We start from the raw sequence: 25,362 nt of genomic DNA, 5'->3' as shown, positions 1-25,362 counted from the left end.
CACACCTCCTCAGCAGACAAGCCAACCAGCTCCTTCTCCCTGTCTCTTGCCCTTCACCAGGCCTGGAGAGCCTCAAGCCCATTTTCTCTCCAGCTCTACATTTGTGCTAACACATCCCCAAGCCCTTAGCCCAGCCTGAAAAGGGAATGTGAGAATCTGGAGAGAACCTAGTCCAAGCGTAATGGTTGAGTGCAGATGGTACACTTGGACTGTTGTGGGCTCAAATCCCTGCTGACCACTTACTGGTTGTGGGTCTCTGGACCTCTCTAAGGCTTCTCTGAGCCTCAGATTCCCCATCTGAAAAGTGGGATGGAGTCTGGATTCAACAAGAGACTTCTTGTTCTTTCTACTATATGTCTTTCTACTCTTTCTACAAGAGCTGGAGTGGGTGGAAACCAAGCAATGATGGGGAGGAATGGGATGGAAGAGGAGCACTTCCGCCTCTTGGGGCACCTATCCAGAAATGGCTAAGGCCTAGCCTTGCCTGTAGCTCTTTCACAGTCTCCCTCCCAGGCTCTCCCCATCCTAGTCTACCCAGTCTTCTCTAACAGATTTCTTCAGAGCCTGGCCCTAACACTTCACACCCTCTTATAGTCAATCCACTTAGCACTCAAGGGGCAATGAATGAGCAAAGGTCCATCAGCCCCTCCTTGGGGCCCAGAGAGGGCAACCCTTAACCCTCTAAAATGGCTCACAAAAGGTAGTATTGCAGGCGCTTAAGAAGGGGAGAAGTTTTGGAGCTTGGCTTCCCCAACCGTGGCAGCTACCAGAGCCCTGTCCTGAGCACAGGAAACCAGCCTTCTGGCTTGATGCTGAGGCTGCCTGGACCTTGTTGTGTGGCCTTGGATAAGGCTTAGCTCTGCTGAGTCTCATATTCCCCATCTGTAAAACAGAGCACCCCAATCTACTTCAGCCCCAGCAACATGGCTGCTGGGACTGCTGAAGAGGTGGGCAGGGTCGGGGCACCCTCTCCCTTCCCCTGCCTCGTTGGGGAACCCCAGGACCCTGCTCAGAGGAGGAAGCGCCACTTCCCCTGGGGAGGTAGGTCCCAGGGGACTCTGTGATCCTCTCCCACCCTCGCTGTGGGCAGCCAGCGCTAAGTGCTGTATTAATTGTTACCAACTCTCCCTTGGGAAGCAAATTCCAAATGAGGTCACCATGGTAACCCAGACGGTTGCAATGTGACCAAATTTTTAAAGTGCTCAACGTGTTCCAGGCACCTTACCTCTCAGTGGAAAAGAAAATACTGGGGCCTCAGTCCCACACTTCAGTGGCCTGGGGAGCCCTGGAGCTCTCCTGCACCCAGAAAGGGTGAGGAGGGGGCAGGGCAGAGCTGGGAATGACATCCGGGTCCCGCACGAGGCCTGACAGGAGAGCCAGAGGCCCTGGGCTTAGTCTCAGCTCTGACACCATCTTGTCTGCAGCTCCAGGCTGGCCTTGTCTTCTCTGGGCCTCCAGTAACGCTTCACCCAGCAGTATCTCTTCAAAGATCAAATAAATGAGCCAGTGGGCTGTTAACCTCACAGGCCGGGTGGAGGGTGGTGGAGAAGGCCAGGGAGTTTTTTGCTAATCAGGCCTCCAAGGCAGAGAGACCACCTGGATTCAAATGCTACCTCTGCTGCCACCAGCTGCGTGACCTTGGGCCCGGGATTTCACCCCTCTGAGCTTTGGCTTCCTTACCTATAAGAGAGGGGCTAACAGTAGTCCCTTCCCTTTGGGGCGGTTGTAAAGTTTAAATAAGATAACCCATGGAAAGTGCTTAGCATGGCGCCTGCACACAGTAGGTGCTAACGTCATCCTTGCTACTGTGCCCGATGTGCCAGGCCCTGAGTTCAGCAAGTTACACATGATCTAGCAGTGAATCCTCACCACGTTCCTCCCATGAGATGCTTGCTGTTATTAAGCCCATTTTACAGATGTGGAAACTAAGGTTAGCAAGGTGAGACAACTCACTGAGGTGCAGAAACACCCATGGAGTGGGGCTTGGATTCTGACCCAGGTCTGTTCTTGAGTCTGAACTCAAACCCCTAACCACTCCCTACACAGCCTGAGGATGAAATGAGACGTGTGTTGAGTACCCAACAGTTGGTGCTTATTAAGTAGCGTGTGGCATACAGTTGGTGCTCATTAACTAGTGGGCAGTCACAGGCACATCCAGGTTTCGTGTCATAGCCACCGTATTGCTCCAACCGCTGTCTTCTGGAGCTTGGGTACCGGATCTGATGGGTTCAGAACTTCCATGGCTCAGGTAGTGATGGGGGAATGAGCAGGCCCCTCTTTAGGCCACTGCATCACAATGGCCCTGCCTGTCCCTGGGGCACTGGCTGTCCTCACACTGTGGGGACACAGACGGCCAGAAGCTGCCTCTGGCCTCATCCCACCCTAGCTACTCTCTGGCCTTCACGGCCCCCACCTAACCCCTTCCTGCTGGGTCAGCCCCCCGCCCCACCCTCCCCTCCTGGCCACCCCCAGGCAGAGCTGGCTTTCCCAGGACAGAATGGGGTCAGGCCTGCTGAGTGGTAGATGAATTCAATAACCAGCCATTCCTACCACCAGCCCACTTGCCCTCCACTGTCCCAGGCCCACAGAGGGGCCAGAGTCAGCCTATCCGTCAGGGGAGAGAAGTCAGAGGGGTGGAAAACACCCTCCCAGCCAGCTCAGGGCACTCCAGGAGCCCAGAGCAGCTCAAAGCTGAAAACTTGGGATACAGATACCCTGGTTTTAGCCCTTCTCCCCGATGCTGGTATGGCCTTGAGCAAATCATTGCTATTCTCTAAGCCTCAGCTTCTCCATCCACAAAATGGAGTGGATAATCCCCACTGCCTGCCTCCTGGGGTTGCTGTAGGGCCTGAGCCAGTAGCAGACGTGTTCTCCCTTTGTAAATCACCGTGCCCACATACGACGTGATTCTGGTTATTGATAATCTTGGCTGCTATCTGGGTTGGGTCCCCCCAGAAGCAGACCCTGAGACAAGGATGAGAGAGGTGCCCTGGGACTTCTTGGGCAGTATTGCACTGGTGGGAAGTGGGGAAGTGAGGCAGGGAAGGAAGAGTCCAATTCAGGGATTCTGCAGGCTACGGAGAACAGGCTACAGAGGATCGGCCCATCTAGAGACTTCTGCGAGATAGGGTAGCACGGGCCTCAGAGTCATCCTACTCAAGAGGTGAGAAGCTGGGCTATTATCCACCAGCTCTCATCACCTTTGGTTGAGGACTGCTCCCTAAGACACTTTGCTGCTTCCCAGCACTCCCAGATGCCCTGTGAGGGGGCCAAGCATGCCCTCTGGGCAGAGAAGGCCTTCAGATAGGTTGCAGGTACTTAGATAGGAGGCCATCATGTGTACAGGAATAGTGATGCTGAGGGGATGCAGACAGGGTCCCACATGCATAATCTCATTTATTGTTATCCTCACATCAGCCTTATGAGGGAGGTACTATTATTAGCCCCATTTTGCAGATGAGGAATGTGAGGCTCAGAGAGGTAACATTCACTTGCCCAAGGCCACACAGCTCAGAAGGGGTGAGGCGAGGATTAGAATTGGCTGCAGGGTCTTTGGTCTTTCCACTGCCTCCCAAGTTGGCAGGACTCACTCGCATGTGGGTTGCAACCAGTAGCGTGCTGATAAATGTTTAGCCACGGGAGAAAAAAAGCCCTGGCTTATAGTGTTTACTGGTTGCCATGGTATAAATACTCCCACCATGGCCAATTTCAAGCTACCAAAGCTATGTCTGTCACTGAACACAGAGCTGGGAAAAGATGCTAACAATTGGCTCTCATGAGCTGGTATGAGCTGGCTCCAGCACACCACTTTTGGAACATTTTTGGTCTCACCTCCTACCAGTGTAGCTCTCAGTACTGAGCAGACTGAATTTCTCTCTAGGGTGAAAACACATCACACCTGTTCTAGCTCCCACCCCTTTGCCCTTACTATTCCTTCCCTCTGGGATGCCCTTTTCTTCTTCTCCGCGTTTCCAAATCTTATTTACCTTTTAAGAGCCTGCTCTGGTCCCACTTCCTCTAGGTTGTATTGGTCAGGATAAGTACCACTAGCTGCTATAACAAACAGCCCCATAATCTCAGTAATTTAACACAATCTAAATTGATTCCCCTTCGTCCTGTAGTCCAGGGGAGGTTCTTTTCACCCTGGAGCAGATTCCTTCCATTCTTTTTCCTTCCATTTTTAAATGCTACCATCATCAACACTTCACATCCAAATTCACCACAGAATGAGGAGAGATGAGAAAGGATCCCACAAGAGTTATATGGCCAGCCCTGGAACTGACGCTTATCACTTCTACATATTTTGTTGATCAGAACTGCCCCTCCTGACTGCAAGGGGGTCAAGAAATATGGCTTAACTGGAAATGTGATTTTCTTACAAGGAGAAAATGAAACCACGAAAATGAAACAAAGCCAGCTTCCGCTTCTACATCCCCAACTTCCACAGTCCAACCAACGTCTTTCTTTTCTAGATTTTTCCAGAACATACTGTCCAGAAACTGTTTTCTTTGGTCTTTGACTCAGACTGCCAGGCATGGTTAATGGGTCGGTCTTCTCTGCCTCCATAGACTTACAGAGGCTGAGCTATGGAAACTCCCAGAAGCAGGGTTCCCAATTCTTGTTTCAGGTGTAAATCACCTGTGGATTCAGGGTTCCTGATAATGCAGGTCTGGGAAAGAGCCCAGCAATCAGCATTTTTAACCAGATTGTTAGGTAGTTCAGATGTGCAGCAAACACTGGAACCAGTGATCTAGTCCAAAGGTCCCATTTCATGGATGTGGACACTGAGGCCCAGAGAGGGGGAGGAGTTTGCCCTAAGCCATGGAGTAAGTTAAAGCTGGATCTGAAACTCAAACCCAGGGCTCCTGACTTTTAACCCTGGGCTCTGTTTATACGCCATGGTGTGTTTCCACAAGGAGACCTGACCGTAAGCTCTAACACAAGGCGCTGGTCGATGCTGAGTCGGTCATGAGTTATCAAGATGACTTTTGAGTTGAATGTGAGCTCTAGAGGTAAGCAGACCTGGGTTCAAATTCTACCTCTTCCGCCTGCTTGTTTTGGGATCTTGGACAAGTCTCTCTACCCCTCTGAGCCTTGGTTTCCTCAGCTGGAAAAGGGGCATGATAAAAGCACCTATTCCATAGGTTAGGAGGAGAAAATGTATGAAAAGTGCTCAGCACGGCATCTGGTAAATTCTCAATAAATCCTTACTGTTGGCTCTGGTTCTCTGCCGAGGTGAGCTGTTGTTGTCAAGGAGCGTGAGGAGCATCTGGAAACAACCTCTAGGATGAGGCTAATCCAGAAGAGAGCCTCTCCTCCTCTGGGTGAAGTTTCAGTCACTGTGCAGATCTTTCCTGAAAACCAGCTCTCAACATGTACACGCAGAGCCCTTGGAAACTCAAGCAGCACAGCTTGATCTTGGTTTTTAAACAACTGGGCGCATAGCTAATTGCTTCAAAAATATACCCGAGCTGCATGTGTGCCTGTGCAAGGCTGGGCCTTTCTTCCGAGCACGGAGGCTGTATGGGTCCCAGCCCACAGGAGGGCCGTGTCAGTCAGGGCAGGGCAGGCTCTGCTGCAGTAACAAATACCCTCACAGCTTAGAACTACAAAGCTTGCTTGCAGGCACTGTGTGTTCATCATGGCTCAGCTGAGACTCTGCTCCTGTAGGCACTCAGGCACGGGGGCTGAAGGAGCAGCCACCAGCTCAACCGCTGCTCTTCCCTGGGGCCAAGAGAAAGAGGGCTCTTCGGGGCTTTCCTCAGGCAATAAAGTGTTCTGCCCTGGAACGGAGTCACATTACTGCTCGAGTCCAGACGCAGGCACCACCTCACTGAGGCAAGTCCCTGAGCCTATCCCCTTCCCAGTCTGCATAAAGGGGATGAGAACAGTACCTACCTCATTGGTGTGAGGGGCTACCTGACGTGACCCTGTGGAATTCTTAGAACAGCATGGTGAAAGAACTTGATGAATGATGGGTTTTAATAGCCAAATAGTGGAAACAGCCCACATGTTCAACAACAGATGAACGGATAAACAAACGTGGTCTATCCACACAATGGAAGGCTATTCAGCCATAAACAGGAGTGAAGTACTGATGCATGTCACAACATGGATGGACCTTAAAAACACTTAGGTAAGTGAAAAAGACAGTCGTAAAAGTCTTCTAGTATACGATTCTATTTATGTGAAGTATCCAGGATAGGCAAATGCATAGAGGCAGAAAGTAGACTAGTGGCTGCCAGGGGCTGGGGGGAAGAAGGAGTTAGGAGCTAATGGATACAAGGTTTCATTTTGGGCTGATGGAAGCGTTCTGGAATCAGATAGTGGGGATGGCTGTACGACATTGTGACTGTACTGCAACCCACTTGAAGATGGTGACGTTTACGTCATGTGAATTATATCTCAAGAATATAAAAAATTAAAATAAATAACTAATGAGAATAATTAATAAGGGAAAGATAAGAAATACTTCCCTTCCCCTACAGAGTTGTTTGCGCCCCCCCCAAACTGTGAGCCTGGTCTTTAAGCTGTCATTTCTGTGGACTGGCCTGTCTCCACTGGCCCAAGAGCCCTTCAAAGCCGTGGTGGAGCCTGGCTATTTTTGCTCTTCTTTTTGGTCCCTGATCCCGGCAGGCAGGGTCAGGTGTGTAAACTGTGCACTCTCACTCACAAAGCTGTGCCCACGCCCTGTGTGTGTGTGCGCTCCTCTGTGTGTGTGCGCGCTGCTGTGTGTGTGTGTGTGTGTGTGTGTGTGTGCGTGTGTGCGTGCGCGCGGGCACGCAGCTCGGTCCTGGAGCCTGCAGGGAGCTGGGCGTACACTGGCAACCGTGGCAGGCGCTGCCTCCCCTCTCTGGTCTCCCCGGGCGCTTCTCCTGCTGCCCCCAGAATCCTGGGGGATGCCTGCCTGGGAGGGAAGAGCCGTCAGCGGTCCAGCCACTTCCATTCAGTCGTAGGGAAGCCGGGCCCAGGGAGGGAGGGCTCGTTCAGTGTCACACCGTGAGGTAGCAGCAGAGCTGGACGAGGCCCCCACGTGCCCCACAGCCCGCCAGTGCCCCTCCTGCGGTGGTGGCGTGTCAGAGGGTAGGCAGCGGGGCTGGGCGAGTGCTGAGAGATTCCTGGGCCTTCTCAGAGCTCCTCCCGCCAGACAGGTGACCAGCGGTGCATGAGGATATGGAGGGGACAGAGGGCTGCTGGGGTCAGGCAAGGCTGAAGTCAGGCGGGGAAGGTCCCAGCCGCTCCGTACTTCCTGTTTTTATCATTGCTCTAGTCGTGGGACACAGTTGTCACCACAAAACCACAGCAGCAAACCCTCTGGCTTCCCTTCGCACGTGCCTCTCCCTCCCAACAGTCTCTCTCTGGGATTATGTCCCTCTCTGTCCCCCTCCAGGCCCACAGAAGTGGGCCCCCCATGGCAGGGATGAGGCTGGACCCTGAGACGAACCAGCCCCTGGGAGCCATCGCTGCAGTCACGCCCACAGGCTCACTGAGGTTGGACCCATCCCCTCTTCCAAGGGCTCTATATTCATGCATTTATTGAGCACCTTTTGTGTGCCAGCCCCTCTGCCACATGCTGAGGGCATCAACACCGGCCTGTCCAAGACTCACTCGAGACAGGCTTAGCCAGGCTGAGGCTGGGAGTACAGCTCGGGGCCCAGCCCATACCCAGAGCCCCAGCTCCACCCCGCCCAACTATGAGAGGTCACTCTTGCTGTCTTAAGTTCAGGACTCCAGGGGACAGTCTTTCACAAGGAGGGGACACATTCACGAGATGGGCTAAGTGGGCGCACAGGATACGGACTCACCGAGGGAGAAAGTGATTCCATTTCTGATGAAAAAGGAGAGTCTCGGATGGGTGCTCTCCGTGTTTAACACCTTGCTGACCTCCCTTCGAACACAGAGACTGGCCCTCAAATCCAGAACCCTGGGGGCACCAGGGTCCAGCTAGAATTTAAGAACACTGGTGATTAACGTCATACTCATGCCATTACTTAGCTCCTGTTTATGGCAATCATGCAGTTTTCCATTTACGTAGTTTCCTTTGAAAATAAACTATTTAAGTGAAGATGAGTTGATTTTTCAAAAAGCACCAAATAGCTATCAGTACAGGCAAAAGTGAAAGTGGTTTTGAATGTTTGCATGGTTTGAGAAACACAGTCCAAGGTTTCGGGATCTGGGAGGTGGGGCGATTTAATCCCGGTATCCTCCTGCTGGAAGGACCCTGGACTGAACGTGTCATAACTGACTCCCGGTGGCCTGAGTCCTTGTCTTCAGAGCATCTGGCTCCCTGACTCCAGAGCAGCTCTGGGGAGGGTGCTGGTGGCCCTGAAGGCGAGCTCCTGGGTGGAGGCCACCCTCCCTCAGGTGCTGCATCCTCCCTCCTCGGGGGTGAGCTCAGCCAGCCTGGCCCCAGGCTGCTGTGTCACCTATGGCTCAGGCCCCGGAACCACCATCCTCCTCTCTTCCCACCCCTCCCCCATAGCTCTTCCTACAACGCCCTCAGATGACAAACGAGGGGTCTGACTACCTGGCCCTCCCTCTCCCTCCCTATCTTTTCAGGTGAATTTGAGATTCCCAGCACAGAGCCTCTCCCGGCACCCGGTTCTCTGGACCGTGCCCCTCCTGCCCTGTGCCTCTTCTTCCAGGTTCACCCCCTCCATAGCTCCTGGGTGTAGCTCTCTGCTGCTGAGGGAAGCTGCCCTCAGATGGTTTTCTGGCACCTTCCTTTAAAACACCGCCACCTAGATCTGTGGGCATCCTGTAGGGCAGAGTCGGGACTAAGGTGAGGCTGGCGAGGTGCCTAGGGCACAAAATTTATGGCGGCGTGCGTTCCCAGTGGTCACCCTGAAAGTGAGTGCTTCGTTAACCTGTGTGCCCGATACCTCACTTGCCCTATGCCAGTCCCAGCAGTGCCACAGAACATGAGGGAAAGAGCCCTGCTGGTTAGAAGGATTTCCTGGGGGCCATTGGGGTTCTGAGTCCTTCTCACAGCAGTTGCCCCCTTGGGATCATACGATGTCTCAGGGAGGCTGGTTGGCAAGGCGGCTGCCTAAACACAGTTGTGCGTGGTATGCACTTCAAAAGGGTGTGGAGTCAAGAGGTAAGTGTGGCTGAAATCCAGCCTGTCCCCACTCTGTGTGTCACCCTCTGTGTCGAGGGGCCTGCGTCAGCCTGCTGGAGGCGGCAACTTTCTGCATTTTGTCCACTGGTGAGGGTGCCTTTCAGTACTTCCTACGAGGATATCAAATGCGCAAATGCGCTCGCAGTGGCGGGATTAGAGAAGGGGATTAAAGAGGGGCGGGTACTTGCCCTAGGACACAAAGCAGCGGGGCTGGGACTCAAGTTTCTTGATTCTTTACTCAATCTTTTTCCCTTTACTTTTTATCACTCTAGTAAAATGCGTTAGAGAGCTATTTCCCACAGGCAGAGGTAAACCTAGAATATGGGGTCCCTGTTATGCCCTATCTCGTCTGCCCCTCCCCCACCAACGGTAATTCCCTCCTTGATGTCTTTTCAGCCGCTTGGATTCTCCTCTAATCCCAGGTCTGTGTGCCCCACTGGCCTGTGAATTCCTGGAGCGCAGAGAACGGATCTCTCTCGTAGCCCAGTCTCGGCAGGCACAGTGCGGCGAGCATGGTAACCCATGTATCCTGGGACCCCAGGAGGCCCCGTCTTGGCTCCAGGAGGGCAGAGCACTTCAGAAGACATAGACCATTAACCAAAAGTCATTTAAAAATAACTCCAACTGTGACTTGGTCTAATGCTCTTCAAAGCTGCTTCCCTCCATGTCCCTGTCCCTTTCCTCTCACTTTCCCCTTCAGGCTCTCTCCACCCATTTTCTTGGTCCTGTGACACAAAACCTAGAAACCAATTTGTCTCAAACCCAGACTCTCTTCATAGAGAGAAGGCAGGTGTAAATCAGCTGGTCGTCTTCCCAAACCATCCTCTTCTTCCTCCATGGCAGGTGGCCATGCTGTTGGACATTTCCCAGCCTCCCTTGCAGCAGTGGCCATTAGAACGTGAATGGCAGTGATGGAGGCCACGTTCAGGCCTTGGCCTTCAGTCAGTGGGTGCCCTCTCTTTCCTCCCTGCTGGCTGAGACCAGACGTGGTGACAGTAAAGCCTGACAAGATGCAACAGCCATGCCGTGGAAGGAACCTGGGTCTCTGCATGCTCGTGTGCCTCCCAGGCCTGGAACGTTCGCCGAAGAGGTTTTGTGAGAGAGGAATACACTTCTGTGCTCTTTAAGCTGCTTTGTTTGGGGGTTTCTTTGCCTCAGGAAACAGGAGTTGAGCCTTATCCCTCAACAACAGAGAAGGAAGGGGGAGAAATGGCTGAATATCAAACCCAGAATGCTCTTTAGGAGAAGGGGGAGCAGAGTCTGGACCACTCCCACACGACGAGCTGTGTCCCATCCCATGGGTGAGGAATGGCTGAGGGGCCGGGGGCAGTGGCCGCTGCAGGCTGTTTCTTGTGTAACTAAAGAGGGAGGGGAGAGAGTGGGGTCAAGCGGCACCGGGTTGCAGGACAGACGGCGACTCAGATGTGAAAGAAGTAACCTTCATTGTATCAGCATCGTTCTTCCAAAGGACCCAGGCCTCTGCTGCCCTTCCCTGGGAGGAGGGCAAAAGCAGCCCCCCTCATTTCACAAGGGTCTCCCCAGAAGAGAGTGGCAGGCTTGCCCAAGGTCACCTTGGCCATTAGAGGCAGAAGGGGCCGAGGAAACCCCAAGAGAGGATTTGGAGCCAAAAAGGATTTGAACCTGGCAGCAGATGGGGAAACCAGCAAGGGAACCTTCCTGAGGTGGAAAGACCAACTCGAGAAGCTGCCACCAAAGACAATGGATGGAAATGACCTAAGGAATTCCAGGAAGGAGAGAAACCTGTGGCCCAGGCATCTGGGGAGCTCTTACTACGGCCTTCAGGGCGGCTGCCATTCACACCAGCAATGCTGGGACTGGCAGGAGGCAGAAAGGCTGAAGCACTGAGGTCTGAAAAGGAAATGCCGGAACCACAAGGCTCCGATGTGAGTCGTCTGAGCCAAAATGGGCCAGGGGAGGGCCTGGAGCCCAGATGGCCAGGCAGTGGAAAGACTGATGGTTCCCAGCCTTCCCAAATCACATCCATTCATTCAACATTCCCCAAACGTTTACTGAGCACCTGCAATGTACTCGGCACCTCTGTACCCGGGGGATACAGCTGCGAACCAGACAGACAGAAGCTCCATCTTCCAGGAGTCTACATTCTAGTGGGAAGAGCAGACCATAAGAGACAACCATAAGAAGTAAGCCAATCATGTAGCACCGAGATGCAGTGAGAGCTATTTAAAACAACAAGACCAGGAAAGATGGAGGCAAGGCCGACTATGTAATTTGCAGCACAAAATGCAAACGTAGGCTGTTGTTCAAAAAGAAGAGAAAAGGTATGGTACACAGGAAACTTCCTTCGTCAGTGTCTCTCTCTCATCACTGTGTTTCTATTTGCTATTTAATGTCTCTCTGAGTAAAGAAAAATTAAAAATTTAAATTATTAACATGAGTTTTACTATCCATCTTTATATTGCGCAATGCCAGTTTTAAATGCAAATGTCAGAGCATTTCACTCGTGGAATCATGGAAATCACACAATTGGTATTTCATGGCTCATTCCCAAGGGTGCCCCAAGCCCGCCAGAAGAGGCCAACAGGAAGACTGGAAGGAGGAAGTAACCAATGACCCAGCCACAGACTGAGGGAGCGCTGCCGGCCACAGGAACACCCTCAGGGTGAAGATTCTCACAGGCACTGAGGGGCCCTGCCCCACCAACGAGGACACACCCTCTCTCTGGAGCCTGACAGCTGCCCGGTTCCCCCTCCCAAATCCTCCCTCCCGCCAGATGCTGGACTGAGGCAGACACCCCAGATGGGCGTGGGGGGTGGGGAAGTCAACCCAGGCATCTCCTTCCCACGCGTCCACGGCTCCAACCCTTGGCAGATGGGAGATGTCCTGGGGTCTTTAAATTTCCATCCCAGGATGTGCCTAGTACCTGGATTGGGGTCTTGCCCCCACTGAGATGTGGCCTCTGGCCAGTCACCCACAAGGTGTGCAGTGGTGCTGCCAGCCCAGGTTGGGGACGGCTGATGCCATGCCCTGTCCCAAGACTCTGTGGGGCACAGGGTCCTGCCAGGCACCAAAGACAGCTGCAGGGAGCAGAGGGGGGCCTGAGGTACTAACACACGGGGGAGCAGGCAGTGAGAGCTGGGACACATGTGAGCAGAGGCCAAGTCTCTGGTGCTCCCTTGTCCCATCAGACTTCTCTTACCAAACACAAATTCAAAGATAAAATTATTAAGAATTTCAAAACAGCAATGGAGGAGCAAAAAATGCCAAGTGTGGAGCCCTTCTGAGCACAGGGCCTGGTGTGCTCCCAGAAGCCAGCCCTGGAGGGAGGAAAGGTTATCATTTTAAATGGATGTTCAGAGAAAGTTCTATTCAGAAGGTGATGTTTGAGCAAAGACTTGAAGAATGAAAGGGAATGTTTCAGAGGGAAGATTTCAGAGGGAAGAATGTTTACAGCAGAGGGAACAGCAAGTGCAAAGGTCCGGGGTTGGGTACATGCCTGGGATGAACAAGGAACACCAAGCAGGCCCATGAGACTGGAGTTGCAGGGAGGAGGGGCCGGTTGTGCAAGGCCCTGGGGGACAGTTTAAAGACTTGGGCTTTTAGTCTGAGAGAAGGGGGGAGCCAAGGAAGGGTTTTCAGTAGAGGAGTGACACGATCAGACTTAGGTCTTCCAAGGATTCCTGCTGGGTTGAGAGTAGACTATGGGAGTCAGGAGGGCAAGCAGAGGGCTACTGTCATAATCCAGGAGACGGATGATGGTGACTCGGACCAGCCTGGAGGGTGAGTAGTCAGATTCTGGATATTTAAGAGGAACAATCTAACGAATATTTATTGGGCCTCCAGTCTGCTGCCTATGGTCCAAGCAGGAAAGACAAGGTTCCTGCTGTTATGGAGATGAGATTCTGGTGACGTACAGGCAGATGATAAGCAAAGAAAGGAAGAACAAGAAAAATATTGGACATGTTAGTGCTCTACATAGAATTAAAATCAGGTGACTGGAATACTTCCTCAGATGGGTGGCCAAGGAGGGCTTCTCTGACATTACATTTAGACCAAAATCTGAGAGACAAAAAGGAGCCACTGTGAGATCAGGGAAAATTATTCCAAGCAGAGGGCACAGCATGTGCAAAGGCCCTGTGTATTAGTCAGCTCAGGCTGCCATAACAAAATACTGTAGACTGGGTGGCTTCCACAACAGAAGTTTATTTTTCTCACAGTTTGGGAGGCTGGGAAGTGCAAGATCAAGGTGTCCACCAATTCAGTTCCTGGTGAGAGCTCTCTATTCCTGGCTTATAGACCTTTTTTGCTACGCCCTCCATAGCCTTTCCCAAGTGTGTACACACAAAGAGAGAGAGAAATTCCTCTTTCCCATTTTACAAGGCTACCAATCCTATCAGATTAGGACCCCACACTTATGACCTCATTTAATCTTCATTTCCTCCTGAAAGTCCTATCTCCAAATAAGATCACATTGGGGGTTAGGGCTTCAACATGTGAGTTTGAGGGGGACACAGTTCAGCCTATAGCACCCTGAGCTGGGAAACAAGCTCAGTCGATCCAAGGCAAGACAAAGAGAAGGCCAGGGGCAGGGGAGAGTGCTTCAGGCTGAGGTGGGAGAGGCAGGCAGCAGGCAGCTCACGCAGCCTTTGCAAGCCAGGCATTGGGATTCTCCTCTAAGCGCTGACCATTTCTGAGCACCTCCTATGTGTCAAGCATGGTGCTAACAGCCCCGTGGGCATGATCTCATTTAATCGTCACAGTGAACCCAGGAGGTAGATAGTATCTCTGCCCATTTTACAGGTAAGGAGACTGAAGCTGGAGCAGCAGTGTTCGGAGAATGGAGACGCCTTCCACTTACCTGTCAGTGCTCAGGCCCCCAGGAGGTGAGGACAGAAGGGCCCTTAGCTGAGCCAGGAAGATGGGTCCTCCAGACACGGTGGCCTCAGTAACAGACACTGGATTCAATACAACCGAGGCCTATGGAGCCCTTGGTCCTGATGAGGGTCACTATGAGGCCTCAGTGTAAATCAGGCACAATCCCAGCACGTGAGGATAGGGCTTTTCACGCTCAGGTTCTCAAGGGCTTTTCAAGCTCAGGTTCTCAAGGGCTGTTCAAGCTCAGGCTCTCAAGTCCTCTAAATCCAAATTTCCTGGGCCTCACCTGTGGATACAGAAACTCTGAAAGTGTTGCCTAGGAATTTGCATTTTTAACAAGCACCCCAGGGGAACCACAGCTGTAGGGGGTGGGGGCAAGGCCTGTGGGCAAGCAGCCCGTAAAGGGGCCCCCAGGGAGACACGCATCCACCAGGTCCGCTGGTCTGGGAAGTATAGCTCAATGGCTTGGGCTGGGCACTGAAAGGGGAGGGCTCTCCCAGGGTGGAGCTGGGGGTGGGAAGGGGAGGGCATTGTAAGAGGAGGGAGCTGCCTGGGCACAGGCTGGCATGACTAAAGGAGAGAAGGGAAGGAGGTGAGAGGAGCTTGTACACAAGCTTTCTTGGATCCCACTGGGACCAAGGGACACTGGGACCGGGCTTGGTTTCATTAGCCTGCAACAGCTGGGGGGACAGGACTATAGTAAATTGGCCCCTGTTGGCTTCAGAGATAGCCCCCGCCCCGCCTCACTTAGGCCCCCAAGAGCCACTGATGGATGGGTCAGCTGGGCCCACTACCCCAGCTTCTCTTCTTCCTTCTGAGGGAGGTCGCAGGCTTTTATCCCAGAGAACAAAGGGTCTGGAGGCTTGCGGGAGGGGGATGAGTAAGGACCTCTGTGTGGGGCATGACTGACCTTATAGCCCTTCCCCGGGTGGCCCTTGATGTGCTGGCCTGGCGCGGGGCGGCCGGCGGGGGAGGCCACCTGTGATGGCTGCTCTTCTGCTCAGAGCAGTCATACCAGGAGGGGCGCTGGAGCTGGGTGGCTCACAGGAGCAGACTGTTAAATATTCAGGAAATTGGCAAGCTGTTGTTAAACTTTTGGTAACTTAAGGTCGGCCACGGTGGACGTATTTACACCATGGACATTGGCAGAGCTGATTGATCAAGCACTCCACCGACAAGGGAGCCACAGCCATGGGCACCTCAGGGCAGGGAGCCTGTCCCACACATAGCCTCTGGGCAAGCCCTGCACTGGGCCCAGGAAACACCCAGGTACATCAGATGCTCTCAAGTATCCCTGCTCTCAGGGAGCAAGCAGTCTAGTAGGGAGACAGAAAAGACAACCTGGGGATTTCTAGACCAGAGGGATAACACTAACAACAGTCTCTCCCATGTGTCATGAGGCTGGGAACTTTTCACACATCACCTCTACTCCTCACCGTACACCGCACCGTACAGATGGGAAATATGAAGCCCAATAGTATGAAATCATCTGCCCAGGATCACACAGCTGGCAAGGCCAGGTCTAAAATCCTCATTGTTCTGACCCTTGAGCCTGTCAGTAGCCTTAACCGCTGCAACGTCCTGCCTCCACGTTTCACGTTGCACTTGGAGCACAGAGCAAGGAGCACCTAACCCTGCCTAGGGCAGGTGCAGGGGTGGCATGGGAAAAGGTTTCCCAGGAGTGGACATTTTGTCTGGGTCTTGAAGGATGAATAGGAGTTTGCCAGTTTTAGGGCAAAGTGGAGAAAGGCATGCCAGGTGGAAGGAAAAGGCATGGAGTTGTAAGGAAGTTTGAAGGATGAGAGAACAGGGTGCTTTGATGAGAGTGTGTGATGGGGAAGGAAGGTTGGGATTTTAGTGAGAAGGGCCTTGAAAGCCAGGCAAAGAGATTGGGTCTTTATCCTGCAGGCTTTGGGAGCCACAGGAGTTGAAAATTCCTAGAACTATGGAAATATTATGGCGGGGTTTCTATGATGTCTGTTTTTACAAAATCCCCTGAAGCAGTGCTTATCAAACCATCTGTGGAAAAGGACTGTTCTTTAAAATGTTCTAATCTGTCACAGACCAATACTTTTGTTAAATACAAGGAAAATGAATTACTAGAAAAATAAAATTTAAAAACTACAAGCCTATTTTTCTCATTATGAGATTCAAGACAAAATGACTCTATCAAATTGCTCTACAAGTTCTCAACCCTTAATTTCTGCACCCACTTTGATAGAGATGAGCTTGTCCAGGGATCTTTGTTACAGGCACAGGTTGAGGACAACACAGGTTCTCCTAGTAAGAGTTAAGTACTCTCAAACAAATCCCATTCTGGAGATGAGGAATCTGTTGCTCAGAAAAGGTAAGTGGGTGGCCCAAGATCACACAGCTGGTGAGGGACGGGCCTGGGATTCAAACCTGGGGCTTTCTGCCTTGCTGTACTCGACCCATGTGGCAGGTGCAGCCCAGTCCCTCGGCAGAGCCTTGTCCCAGTCCCTTAGCCTTATCCCTCCCCTTAACACGAGGTCAAGAGCCCTGCAGATGGGGAAATGGAGTCAAGGTAAGAAGGGAACTTCCTTGCCCAGGGTCCACTGCAAGAGGGTGGCAGAGGCGGCCAGCCTCCAGGTCTCCTGACACCAGCCTGTGCTCAGTTTCGCCACTCTGCCTACCTTCATGTCTGTGCAATGACCTCCAGGCCAGACAGTGCCAAGGAGGGCAGGGGTAGGAGAGGCAGGAAGAGGCAGGGAATGCATCAGTTGCTGGCAATTACACGGTGCTTTGTTATTCTTAATTAGCTCAGCAGCTCTATAGCCAGAGACATCCCTATGGATGTCCAGGCTGAGAAGGAGACAGCTGCTGGTCCCGCCCAGGAGGGCAGTCTGGGCCAGTAGGGGCCCCTCAGGAGCACCTCCCCCAGCCCCTTTAGGTGCTGCTGCTTCTCCAACTGCAGAGGGTCACCCACTTGCTGGGTGCACTCTAAGAACCAGAGGACAGAACTTAAGTCAAGCCCTTGGATGTGTATTGAGCACCTCCCCTGTGCCAGGCACTGGTGAGCTGCTCTCAAGTACCCTGGGGTGAATGACGTTTCCAGCCCCCGTGCTTGAGGCATGCTCAGCTGCTGCGGAAAGCAAACAGTTTCACCAAGAACCATAAAAAATGAATGATAACCAGTGCTACCATTTGCTGAGCACTTGTCACACGCCAGGCATGGGGCTAAGCATTTCCCATATATTATCTCACTGCAGCCTTGCAAAGCCCTCTAAAGCGCGTGATATCCTCATTGTACAGATGAGGAAACCGAGGCCCAGTTAGCTAACATTGCGTGTATATAGACGGAGCCTCTGATTTTAGAACCCAGGTATATAGAACTCCAAGATCAAACAGTTGTCTAGGAGTCTGTGTGTGTGTGTGTGTGTGTGTGTGCGCGCACGCGCGCCTACTGGGGAGGAAAGACAGGTGTGTGGGTAGCTGTGACTGTAGGTGTTGGGGAGGAGGCCAACCAGATGTTCAGGGCAAAGGTGAGGAGGTGACCTGGCTGGATGTTTCTGCACGAGGAAGGAGCATGGAAAAGGTCTGAGGAGGGAAGGGTTCCGAGGCGATCGGTTGGGGCTGCTGGGACGGTGGGACACAGCAGGCAGGAGAGGAGGCCCTGTGGGCTGGGTGAAAGGTCAGAGCCAAGTCTAATCAGAAATCCCAGGGCAGTAACCCAGGTTCCCTCAGATTCCCTGGGAAAGGGCTGTCTCCCACCTGGGTTTGAGGGGAGTGGGGGTGGGGGGAGCAATGAGGAGAGGTTGAACTACCCACAGCTCAGACTGGGCCAGGCTGGTTCCAATCCCAAGAGAGCTCCCATCCCTGGGAGCCAGTCAGGAATTATGGTAATAATAACCACTCCATCTTCACTGTTCACCCAGTGAGGAAAGTGATTTTAGTTTTATTAAAATATGTGACATAAATAGCACTTATTATATGCCAAGCATAATTCTAAAGATGTCCCAAATGTTAACTCTTTTAATCCTTACAGCCACCCATTTTTACAGATAAGGAAACTGAGGACTGTGGGATTTAAATGACTTGCCTAAGGTTATAAAGTAGGGAAATGGGGGAGATGGGATCCCAGACTCTAGTGTTCATGGGTTTCACCACTGTGCTTTGCTGGTTGGTGAGGGGAGGCGGGCGGTGGAACACACACTCTGCTGTAAAAACTCCCATTTTACAGATGGAAAAACTGAGACCTAGTCAGGTGAAGAGACTAGCTCAGGAAGACAGATTATTTGAGGAAATCAGGGCTCCTGATCCCAGTCTAAGGCTTTGGTCTTGGTCCCACTGCAAGCCCAAGTGATGGCTGGAGAGAAGCTGAGAGCCCTCCCAGCTCCCTGGCACCCACTGTCTCACTGGGGTCCCATGAGGGGCCAGTGGGGGAGAAAACAGTAAGATTACAATTCTGATATCATTTTCCTAAAGACAAAAGCCAGTTATCCCATAGGTAGCTTTTCCCTCCCTTTTATTTATTGTTTTCCTTTCTGATTATTAAAGAACATATGATCACTGTAAAAATTTTTACAAAGTTAGATCAGATAAACAAAAAAGAAAACAAAAAAGAAAAGCCACCTTAAAACTCTTTCTTGAATACTGGTGTACTTTCAAGATTTCTTTGCTCCCTCTCTGTTTTCATAAGCATCCAAGCTAGGAGGCAAGAGACTTGGCTTCTGGTCCAGGCTTGCTGTGTGACCTTGGGCAAGTCTCTGCCCTTTTCTGGGCCTCAGGCTCCTCACTTGTGAAATGAGGGTTTGGACATGGTGACCTCAGAGGAGGCCCCTCGCAGCTCTGACCTTCTGTTTCTGCTTCTGTTTCTGGGACTGGCAGACGGGGCACAAGCAGGCTGCCCCTCTGCGGGGGATGCATGGCTGATAGCTCCCAGCAGGTCACCTCCGGCAGGATGAGATGGCCCTGGAAACAGCCTTCACTGCAGCACAGAGTGCCCAGGCTTGCCTGCTTACCAGGCCCATATGGTACCCCCTGCCAGCCGGACACCACCAGCTGCCCTTCACCAGCCAGCCCTGGGTGATTACTTTTCCTTCAGGCTCCAGAATGTTCTCTCTGCCCCAGGGCCTAGCTGGCTCAGGGCTGGGGGACTCAGCCCTGAGGACCTACCTACACATCACCACAGCCCTTTGCAGGAGAAGTTAGCCTGATGTGGTGAAAAGCTCGAGAGAGGATGGAAGGGAGGGAAGAAGGGAGGCAGGAAAGAAACACTGACTGTATTCCAACTCCATTTGGACCCCTTGCTAGGCATTTGGGATTCAGAGATAAATCAGAAAAACTTATTGCCCTTGAAGGACACAAAGTCTGGTGGAAGCAAATAGAGTAGAAATGGGCAGCTGCAATACTGCTGAAAGCTCAGGCCTGTGGCATCCCACAAGGAGAAGTCTGATGGATGGTAGTCGGGAAAGCTTCCTGGAGGAGGCAAGTTTATAGGTGAGTTCTTCTTAAGGAGAAGACTCAGACTTTCCAACTCATGTTATTTATTACAGACAGCCCTGTGGAATAGGTATTGTTGCCCCTTATACAGATGAGGCTCAGAAAGGTGAATTCACAACCGCCAAAAGGAGGAAAGCTGAGTTCAGACTCCTGGCATTCTACTCTAGCCTAAGGCACTGGGTTTGAGTTCGATCCTGGCCTCTGACTTGCAGAGACCTGCAGTGAGTGCTTCTCTCCCAGGCCTTGGGCTCTTATCTGTAAAGTGGGTCTACTGCTGGCTGCAGTGTCGCTGAAGCAAAGGACAGAACGGCCGAAAAAGCACTTAGCTTATAGAGGAATGCCAGCCTCCCTGTCCCGCTGGTGACAGCACAGTCCTGTTTTTCCCCCAACATGGGAACAGGACTCCTGCCTTCTGAGCCAGAAGCAATCCCAGAGACGGAAGGTCACCTTACTGATGCAGCATGCCCACCCCCCAGAAGCCAGGCTGTGGCCTGGATATATGTGCTCTCCTTTTGACTCCCTTTGGTAAAGCCTGACAAGAAGGTACAGGATTCTAGAGAGAATTCTAAATCCTGGACTTAGAACATCTGTGCTTGAGGAATTCTAGAATCCAGACTCCTCTTGAAGTGCCTCCTATCAAGCAGGGCAGGCTCTGGGTCAAGGTCTGGTAGATTGGAAGGATCACTAGAGACAGGATCTCATCTCACTTTACAGATAAAGATTAAGACCCAGAGAGGGGAAGGATTTGCCTGAGGTCAGTCACACTGAAAGTCAGTGCTAGAACTAAGACTCCTTTCCCCACACCTCAGAGCATAACACCAAGGCCACACCACCTCTGAGGCTACTTGGGGAGTAGGGTGGGCAGGGCGCAGCCCAGAGTGCCCAGGTGGTGCCAGGGAGCAGGATGAGTCTGTTGGGCGAGTAAAGTGCCCAACGGGTCTTGCTAAGGCAAACTTTATACTCCGGCCCTGTTCCCAGCAAAATTCTACCACCGTCAGCTCTTTCCAAGCCTCCCACTGCGATGGGCATCACCTTCCTCTTGTACAAGCCCATTCTCTCCCGTCCTCAGTCTCCCCATCTGTAAAATGGTCTCCAAGTAACTTTCAGCTGTCTAGAAATCCTAGGCCAGCGCCTCCCGCGGCGGGAGAAGCGGCTCTCGGACCCTCAGCCTCCTACCTGGTGGGAAATAAGGGGTTTGGGAAGATAGAGGAAAAGAGAGGGCGTCGAGGGCTTTCGGCTCGCTGCCTCAGCGGCGCCCTTTGTCTGGACAGCCTTGGGCAACTGGGGCAGAGACCGGGCGAGGCGGGGCCGGGGGCGGAGCCTGGCCAGCCCTCGCCCCGCCCCGGCGGACGTCGGCGCGGAGCTCGCGCGGGGGAGGGGAGGAGCGCGGAGCCCGTGAGCCACCCGGCCCCGGCGGAAAGTTTTCCCTGACGGAGTTTTGGCGGCGGCGGCGGCGGCGGCGGCGGCGGCGGCGGCCCGAGCGGCTATGGACGCACTCAAGTCCGCCGGGCGGGCGCTGATCAGGAGCCCCAGCCTCGCCAAGCAGAGCTGGGGGGGCGGCGGCCGGCACCGGAGTGAGTGCGTGCGGCGGGGGTCGGGGCGCACGGACGCCCCTCCTCAGAGTCCCGGGACGGGGGTGGGGAGAGGCAGGGCCTGAGTCGCGCCCTGCGGTCCGGAGCGACCTTACCCGGCCCTGCGGGATTCGGGGTCGCCGAGGGTCAAGCTGCGTTCCTACTCCCGTCCCCATTCTGTGCGGCTGGGGAGGAAGGGCAGAAGCTGGGGGAAGAAACCGGAGCTCGGGGTCCCCAGGTGCGGGCTGCAGTCAGAGGGAGGTTGCAGGTCAGAGGAAGAGACTTGCGCGACCCCAGCACGTCCTCTCTTTGGACAGCCAGGGGAGGCAGGAGTTCAGCGTCGGTACCCGGGGGAGGGAGCAGGGGGCAGGGGCTTGGGAAGATACCCCCATCCCGCACCCCAGCACTCTGGCCCCGAGGTCAGCGGCCGGCGGGAGACCCCTTGCCCCCTTCCCCCACCACGAGGTTACCTTTTGACTCCCGGGCGCCCAGAAGCCGACTCAGTGTGAGCCCGGGTTTGCAGGTACCTACTTGAAGTTGGGGGCGAGGCTCAACCTGGGGTCTCGGGAGGTACCTACCACACACCGGCCCATCTAGACCTCGTTGTCCCCTCCTCTGGCTGGGTCCAGGTGCCACGGCCGGCCTCCTGGCTATTTTTGAAACCTGTTTGTTTCTCGCACCTCCCCGCTTGAACTTCCGATGTCCCTGGGCGCCCGGGCGAATGGCAGACTCTGCCGCCACCTCTCCCAGGGGCGTCTGGGAGCCTGAGAGGAACCTCATCCGGCTCCCCCTCCTCTCCCTGTCTCCAGTTACTCTCCGGGAGCCCGTCACCTGGCACCCTCCCCTGAGGCCTGAGAAACCCAGCCCTTTTCACAAGGAGAAACGGAGGGGCTTGTCTGGGGTCACTCAAGCCTTCCTGATAGATATGGAGCCAAAGCCAGGACTCCTGCACACTGCCCCCCATGCCCCAACCGCCTGGGACCCTGGCCTCTCCAGGCACCAGGAAGCCGCTGTCAGTACAGTCACACCCCACCCCCTTCCCTCTTGGCCTTCCAGGGCTCCGCCAGGGGAGCCCTAGTTCGCTAGGCCCAGGAGAGGCCCAGGAGTACCAGCGTGTCTGGGCCTAGGGAGCCTGCCCTGCCCCGCCTCTTGCCCGGCTGTGCGGTTCCAGCTGTGCCTGCCTCCTAAACCAAGACAAGACTGGCATTGGGAACGTGGGCTGGTGTCTCCTGGTGGGGGTGGGGTCAGAGACCATTAGGACTGGACTAGCCAGGGATGCACCCGTCTCCCACATTTATTGACTCCCAAAATAGCTCCTTTAAATATTTGTGGGATTTGATCAGGACTGAGAATGACGGCCTGTTCCAGTGGGGGAACCCTGCAGTTTTCTCTAGGGATAAGGGAGGGGGGTGGGGCTCTGGGCAAGGGAAGGAAACTCAGGAGCCCCCCTTCTCTTGGTATCCTTCACTCAATATGGGGAAGGGTGAGAGTTAGCCACCTTGGATGGTGGAAAAGAGTTTCTCCTGCCTGCTCTGATGTTGGGACAAGTCACTTTTCCTTTCCGAACCTCAGTTTCCTCATCCGCAAAATGGACATAACAGTTCTAACCCGGTAGGGATGTTGAGAAGGTTGTTGACAGTGACACTTCCTTCTGGCACCTAACTGGTGGTTTCCTTCTCCCCCATTCCCCTTCCCGCTGCCTGTCATGTGGACCTTCAACATGATACTTAGTGTGGTGGAAAGAGTTTTGGGGCTCAGAGCCTGTCTACGTCTGTGGAGGAAAGAAGAGGAAAGAAGAGCCTTCCTATTAGGCAGATCCCAGTAAGCCCAGAGTGCCATCCTGGAGCCTTCTAGACCCAGAATAAGCGAGGTCGAATCCCCACCTGTCCCTGGTTATTAAGTCAGTTTTCTGATCTGTAAACTGTTAATAACAGGAGTACCCTCCACATATTTGGGGGGGGGGGTGCAGGTTAACTGCAATCATGTTTTGCCCGGCATAGAGAAAGAGGTCAGTAAATGGCAACTACTGCTTTTGTCCCTCTACCTTTTACATAGTGTTTTTGCCTCCATTAGTGCATTTGCTCCTCAGAGGTGACAGAGCAGGGATTCCTATCAGATTCATTTCTCAGATGAAGGAGCCTGAGGCTCAGGGAAGTGGAGTCACTGGCCCCGACATGGCCACAAGTAGAGAGGGAAGCCATGCGGTGTGTCTGGGGTGGAAGTGCTGGGGCAGCCTGGCCTGTGGTGGTGTCCCAGCCAGGCCTTGGACCCAACCCTCAAGAAGGTCTGAGCCCTGTGCTTGAGTTTTGGGGCCAGGTTGAAGCCACTGGAGTTAAGGTTAGATTTTTTTTTATGTTTAATTTTTATTTATTTATATTTTCTTATTAGTCACCCATTTTATACACATCAGTGTGTACAAGGTTAGATTTGATACCCGCTGTCGGCTGTGACTTGCTCCTCACCCCTCAAGGCCCTCAGCTGGGATCAGCGTGATCATTGTTTTATTTGCAGAGAAACTGGAGCCCAGAGAAGGACTTGCCTGAGGTCCCAGAGCAAAGCCAGCGGCAGACAGCTTTCTTTGCCCCGAACCTCATGGCTCCCTGTCTCCCAGTTAGTGCTGACTTTGAAGGAGGGCTCTCTCCTTCTCCCACACGTGGCTTTTCCCCCCACCTCTTTGGAAACCATAAATATTCTGTCTCAGTCCCTGCCCTGGGTTTTCCTTTCGTCCAGCTGCCTGGAAGGGTGGTTCACCCTGGCCCCTCCGTACGCTTATTTCCAAGAGGAGTCCCTCTGACCCTCGGGCTCCTCCTCCTCGGGTTGTCAGAGAACTCCATGAGAATGGGTAAAAACAAAGCTGGTTTCAACAAAGCTGGTTCATGGTGGTAGGCGGGGGACGGAAGATCTATTCATCCTTATTTATAATGTTTATAATGAAAAATATAAATAAAGCCCAAAGCATAATACGTATTGAGCACTGACTGTGTGTCGGGCACTGTTAGAGGTGTCCGCGAGTCTGCGGAATGCGTCCATCTCTCTTCGGATAGCGCCAGCCCTCTGGGGGAGAAGGTAGACAGCATGACCAGGGTGTAGATAAGTGGGGTGCTTGTGGGTAGTGGTGACGCCAAGAGGAGAAAGATAAAGCGGGTGAGGAAATGATGGGTGGTGTCTTTGTTTGGGTTCTTCTAGAAGCAGATGCTGAGATAGGGATCTGAGTAAAGTCACTTATTTGGGAAGAGATCCCAGGAAATGTTCGTAGGAGAAGCAAGAAGGGAAAGGAGTCCAAAGAGTGGACAACATGAAGCCAGTTTCCATTGTGGGCGGCTGGGATGCCACCTGTGGGGAGCTCTGGAGCAGTTACTCCATTTGAGGGGCAGTTCCTGTCAGTGGTGGGAGGGGGCTTCTGGGAACAGGAGCTCTTACTGCCCCAGCCCCCATGGGCATCTGAGTCTCCGGCAGCCAGAGAGTGGTGTGTCAGGTGGCGTGTGTGGAAATGGTACCCACCGAGGAGATAAAGGTGGGGCACTGAGAGTGTCAGTGCAGGGGGTCAGGGAAGGCCTCTCGGAGAAGGTGTGGAACACACATATGAATACAGTACAAGGAGGGAGGAATCTGGGAACAGCATTCCAGCCAGAGGGAACAGCAAGTGCAAGGGACGTTTAACTGGAGGCTGGGACGCTGCTTCTCACAGGTCTGGCGGCAGAGGGAGGGGTGTGTGGCTTGAAGGAGTCAGGTCACCCACTGCCCATTGAAAGTGAGCCAGACGCTCCTTTCAGGCAGCCTCCAGGACAGGATACCCGTTCTTCTTGGATGACCCCGAGCCTGGCCCTGCTCGTGGGAAGGGGCTTGGTGGGCTGCAGGAGAGGGCAGAGAGCACAGCTATGGATTCAAGGCCCAGCACTGTGGACTGAGTCATGGCCAGACACCTCTGAGTGTCTTCATCTGTGAAATGGGAGTCCTACTATATCCTTGACTCTTCTCATAAAGTACTGCAAATGGCTATGTACACATTAAGGCTCTTTGCACTTGACCCTTGGTAATGACACAACACTCACACTTGGTATCTACCAGGTACCATTCTAAGCCTACCTCGTGTATACTAATTTCATCCTCACAGCAACCCCATAGGGTGGGTACAGTTGTTGTCCCCATTTTTAAATGACGAAACCAAGGACCAGGGAGGTAGAGTGACTATGAACCCCACAGCCCGTCTCCAGACCTCATCATTTTAACCTTGACAGCATATTTTTTTCTTACAGTAAAGTAGGTACTTAGGAATGGTAGCTGCTGCTATTATCTTTTTTTTTTTTTTTTTTTGGCCGTGCCCCACAGCTTGCAGGATCTTATTTCCCGACC

At 53.1% G+C, this 25,362-nt stretch overlaps 1 protein-coding gene and 1 long non-coding RNA gene across 8 annotated transcripts in view; one reads left to right on the top strand and one right to left on the bottom strand.

Annotated features, from left to right (window-relative positions):
• Positions 1–9,602: 9,602 nt before the first annotated feature.
• LOC132515097 (uncharacterized) lies at positions 9,603–21,649 on the bottom strand. Its single transcript, XR_009539041.1, has 3 exons — positions 21,588–21,649; positions 13,959–14,261; positions 9,603–9,695 (listed from the first exon to the last, which is right to left on the bottom strand). It is a non-coding gene; the product is annotated as an uncharacterized LOC132515097 (long non-coding RNA).
• LDLRAP1 (low density lipoprotein receptor adaptor protein 1) overlaps positions 20,815–25,362 on the top strand; it is a 47,493-nt gene continuing 42,945 nt past the window's right edge. For 5 of the 7 annotated variants that reach the window (XM_060141018.1, XM_060141017.1, XM_060141016.1 and 2 more), the window contains exon 1: positions 20,815–21,012. In XM_060141018.1, the coding sequence (XP_059997001.1) occupies positions 20,925–21,012 (88 nt within the window). In that variant the 5' untranslated portion in view covers positions 20,815–20,924. Of the gene's footprint in view, positions 21,017–25,362 lie in introns of all 7 variants that reach the window. The other 2 variants (XM_060141019.1, XM_060141020.1) reach the window with 2 other exon arrangements.

This window comes from Lagenorhynchus albirostris, chromosome 2 (genome assembly GCF_949774975.1).
Source record: "Lagenorhynchus albirostris chromosome 2, mLagAlb1.1, whole genome shotgun sequence".
NCBI lineage: Eukaryota > Metazoa > Chordata > Mammalia > Artiodactyla > Delphinidae > Lagenorhynchus > Lagenorhynchus albirostris.
The sequence above is the reverse complement of the archived record's forward strand: the minus strand, read 5'-3'. Positions and strand labels throughout refer to the sequence as shown.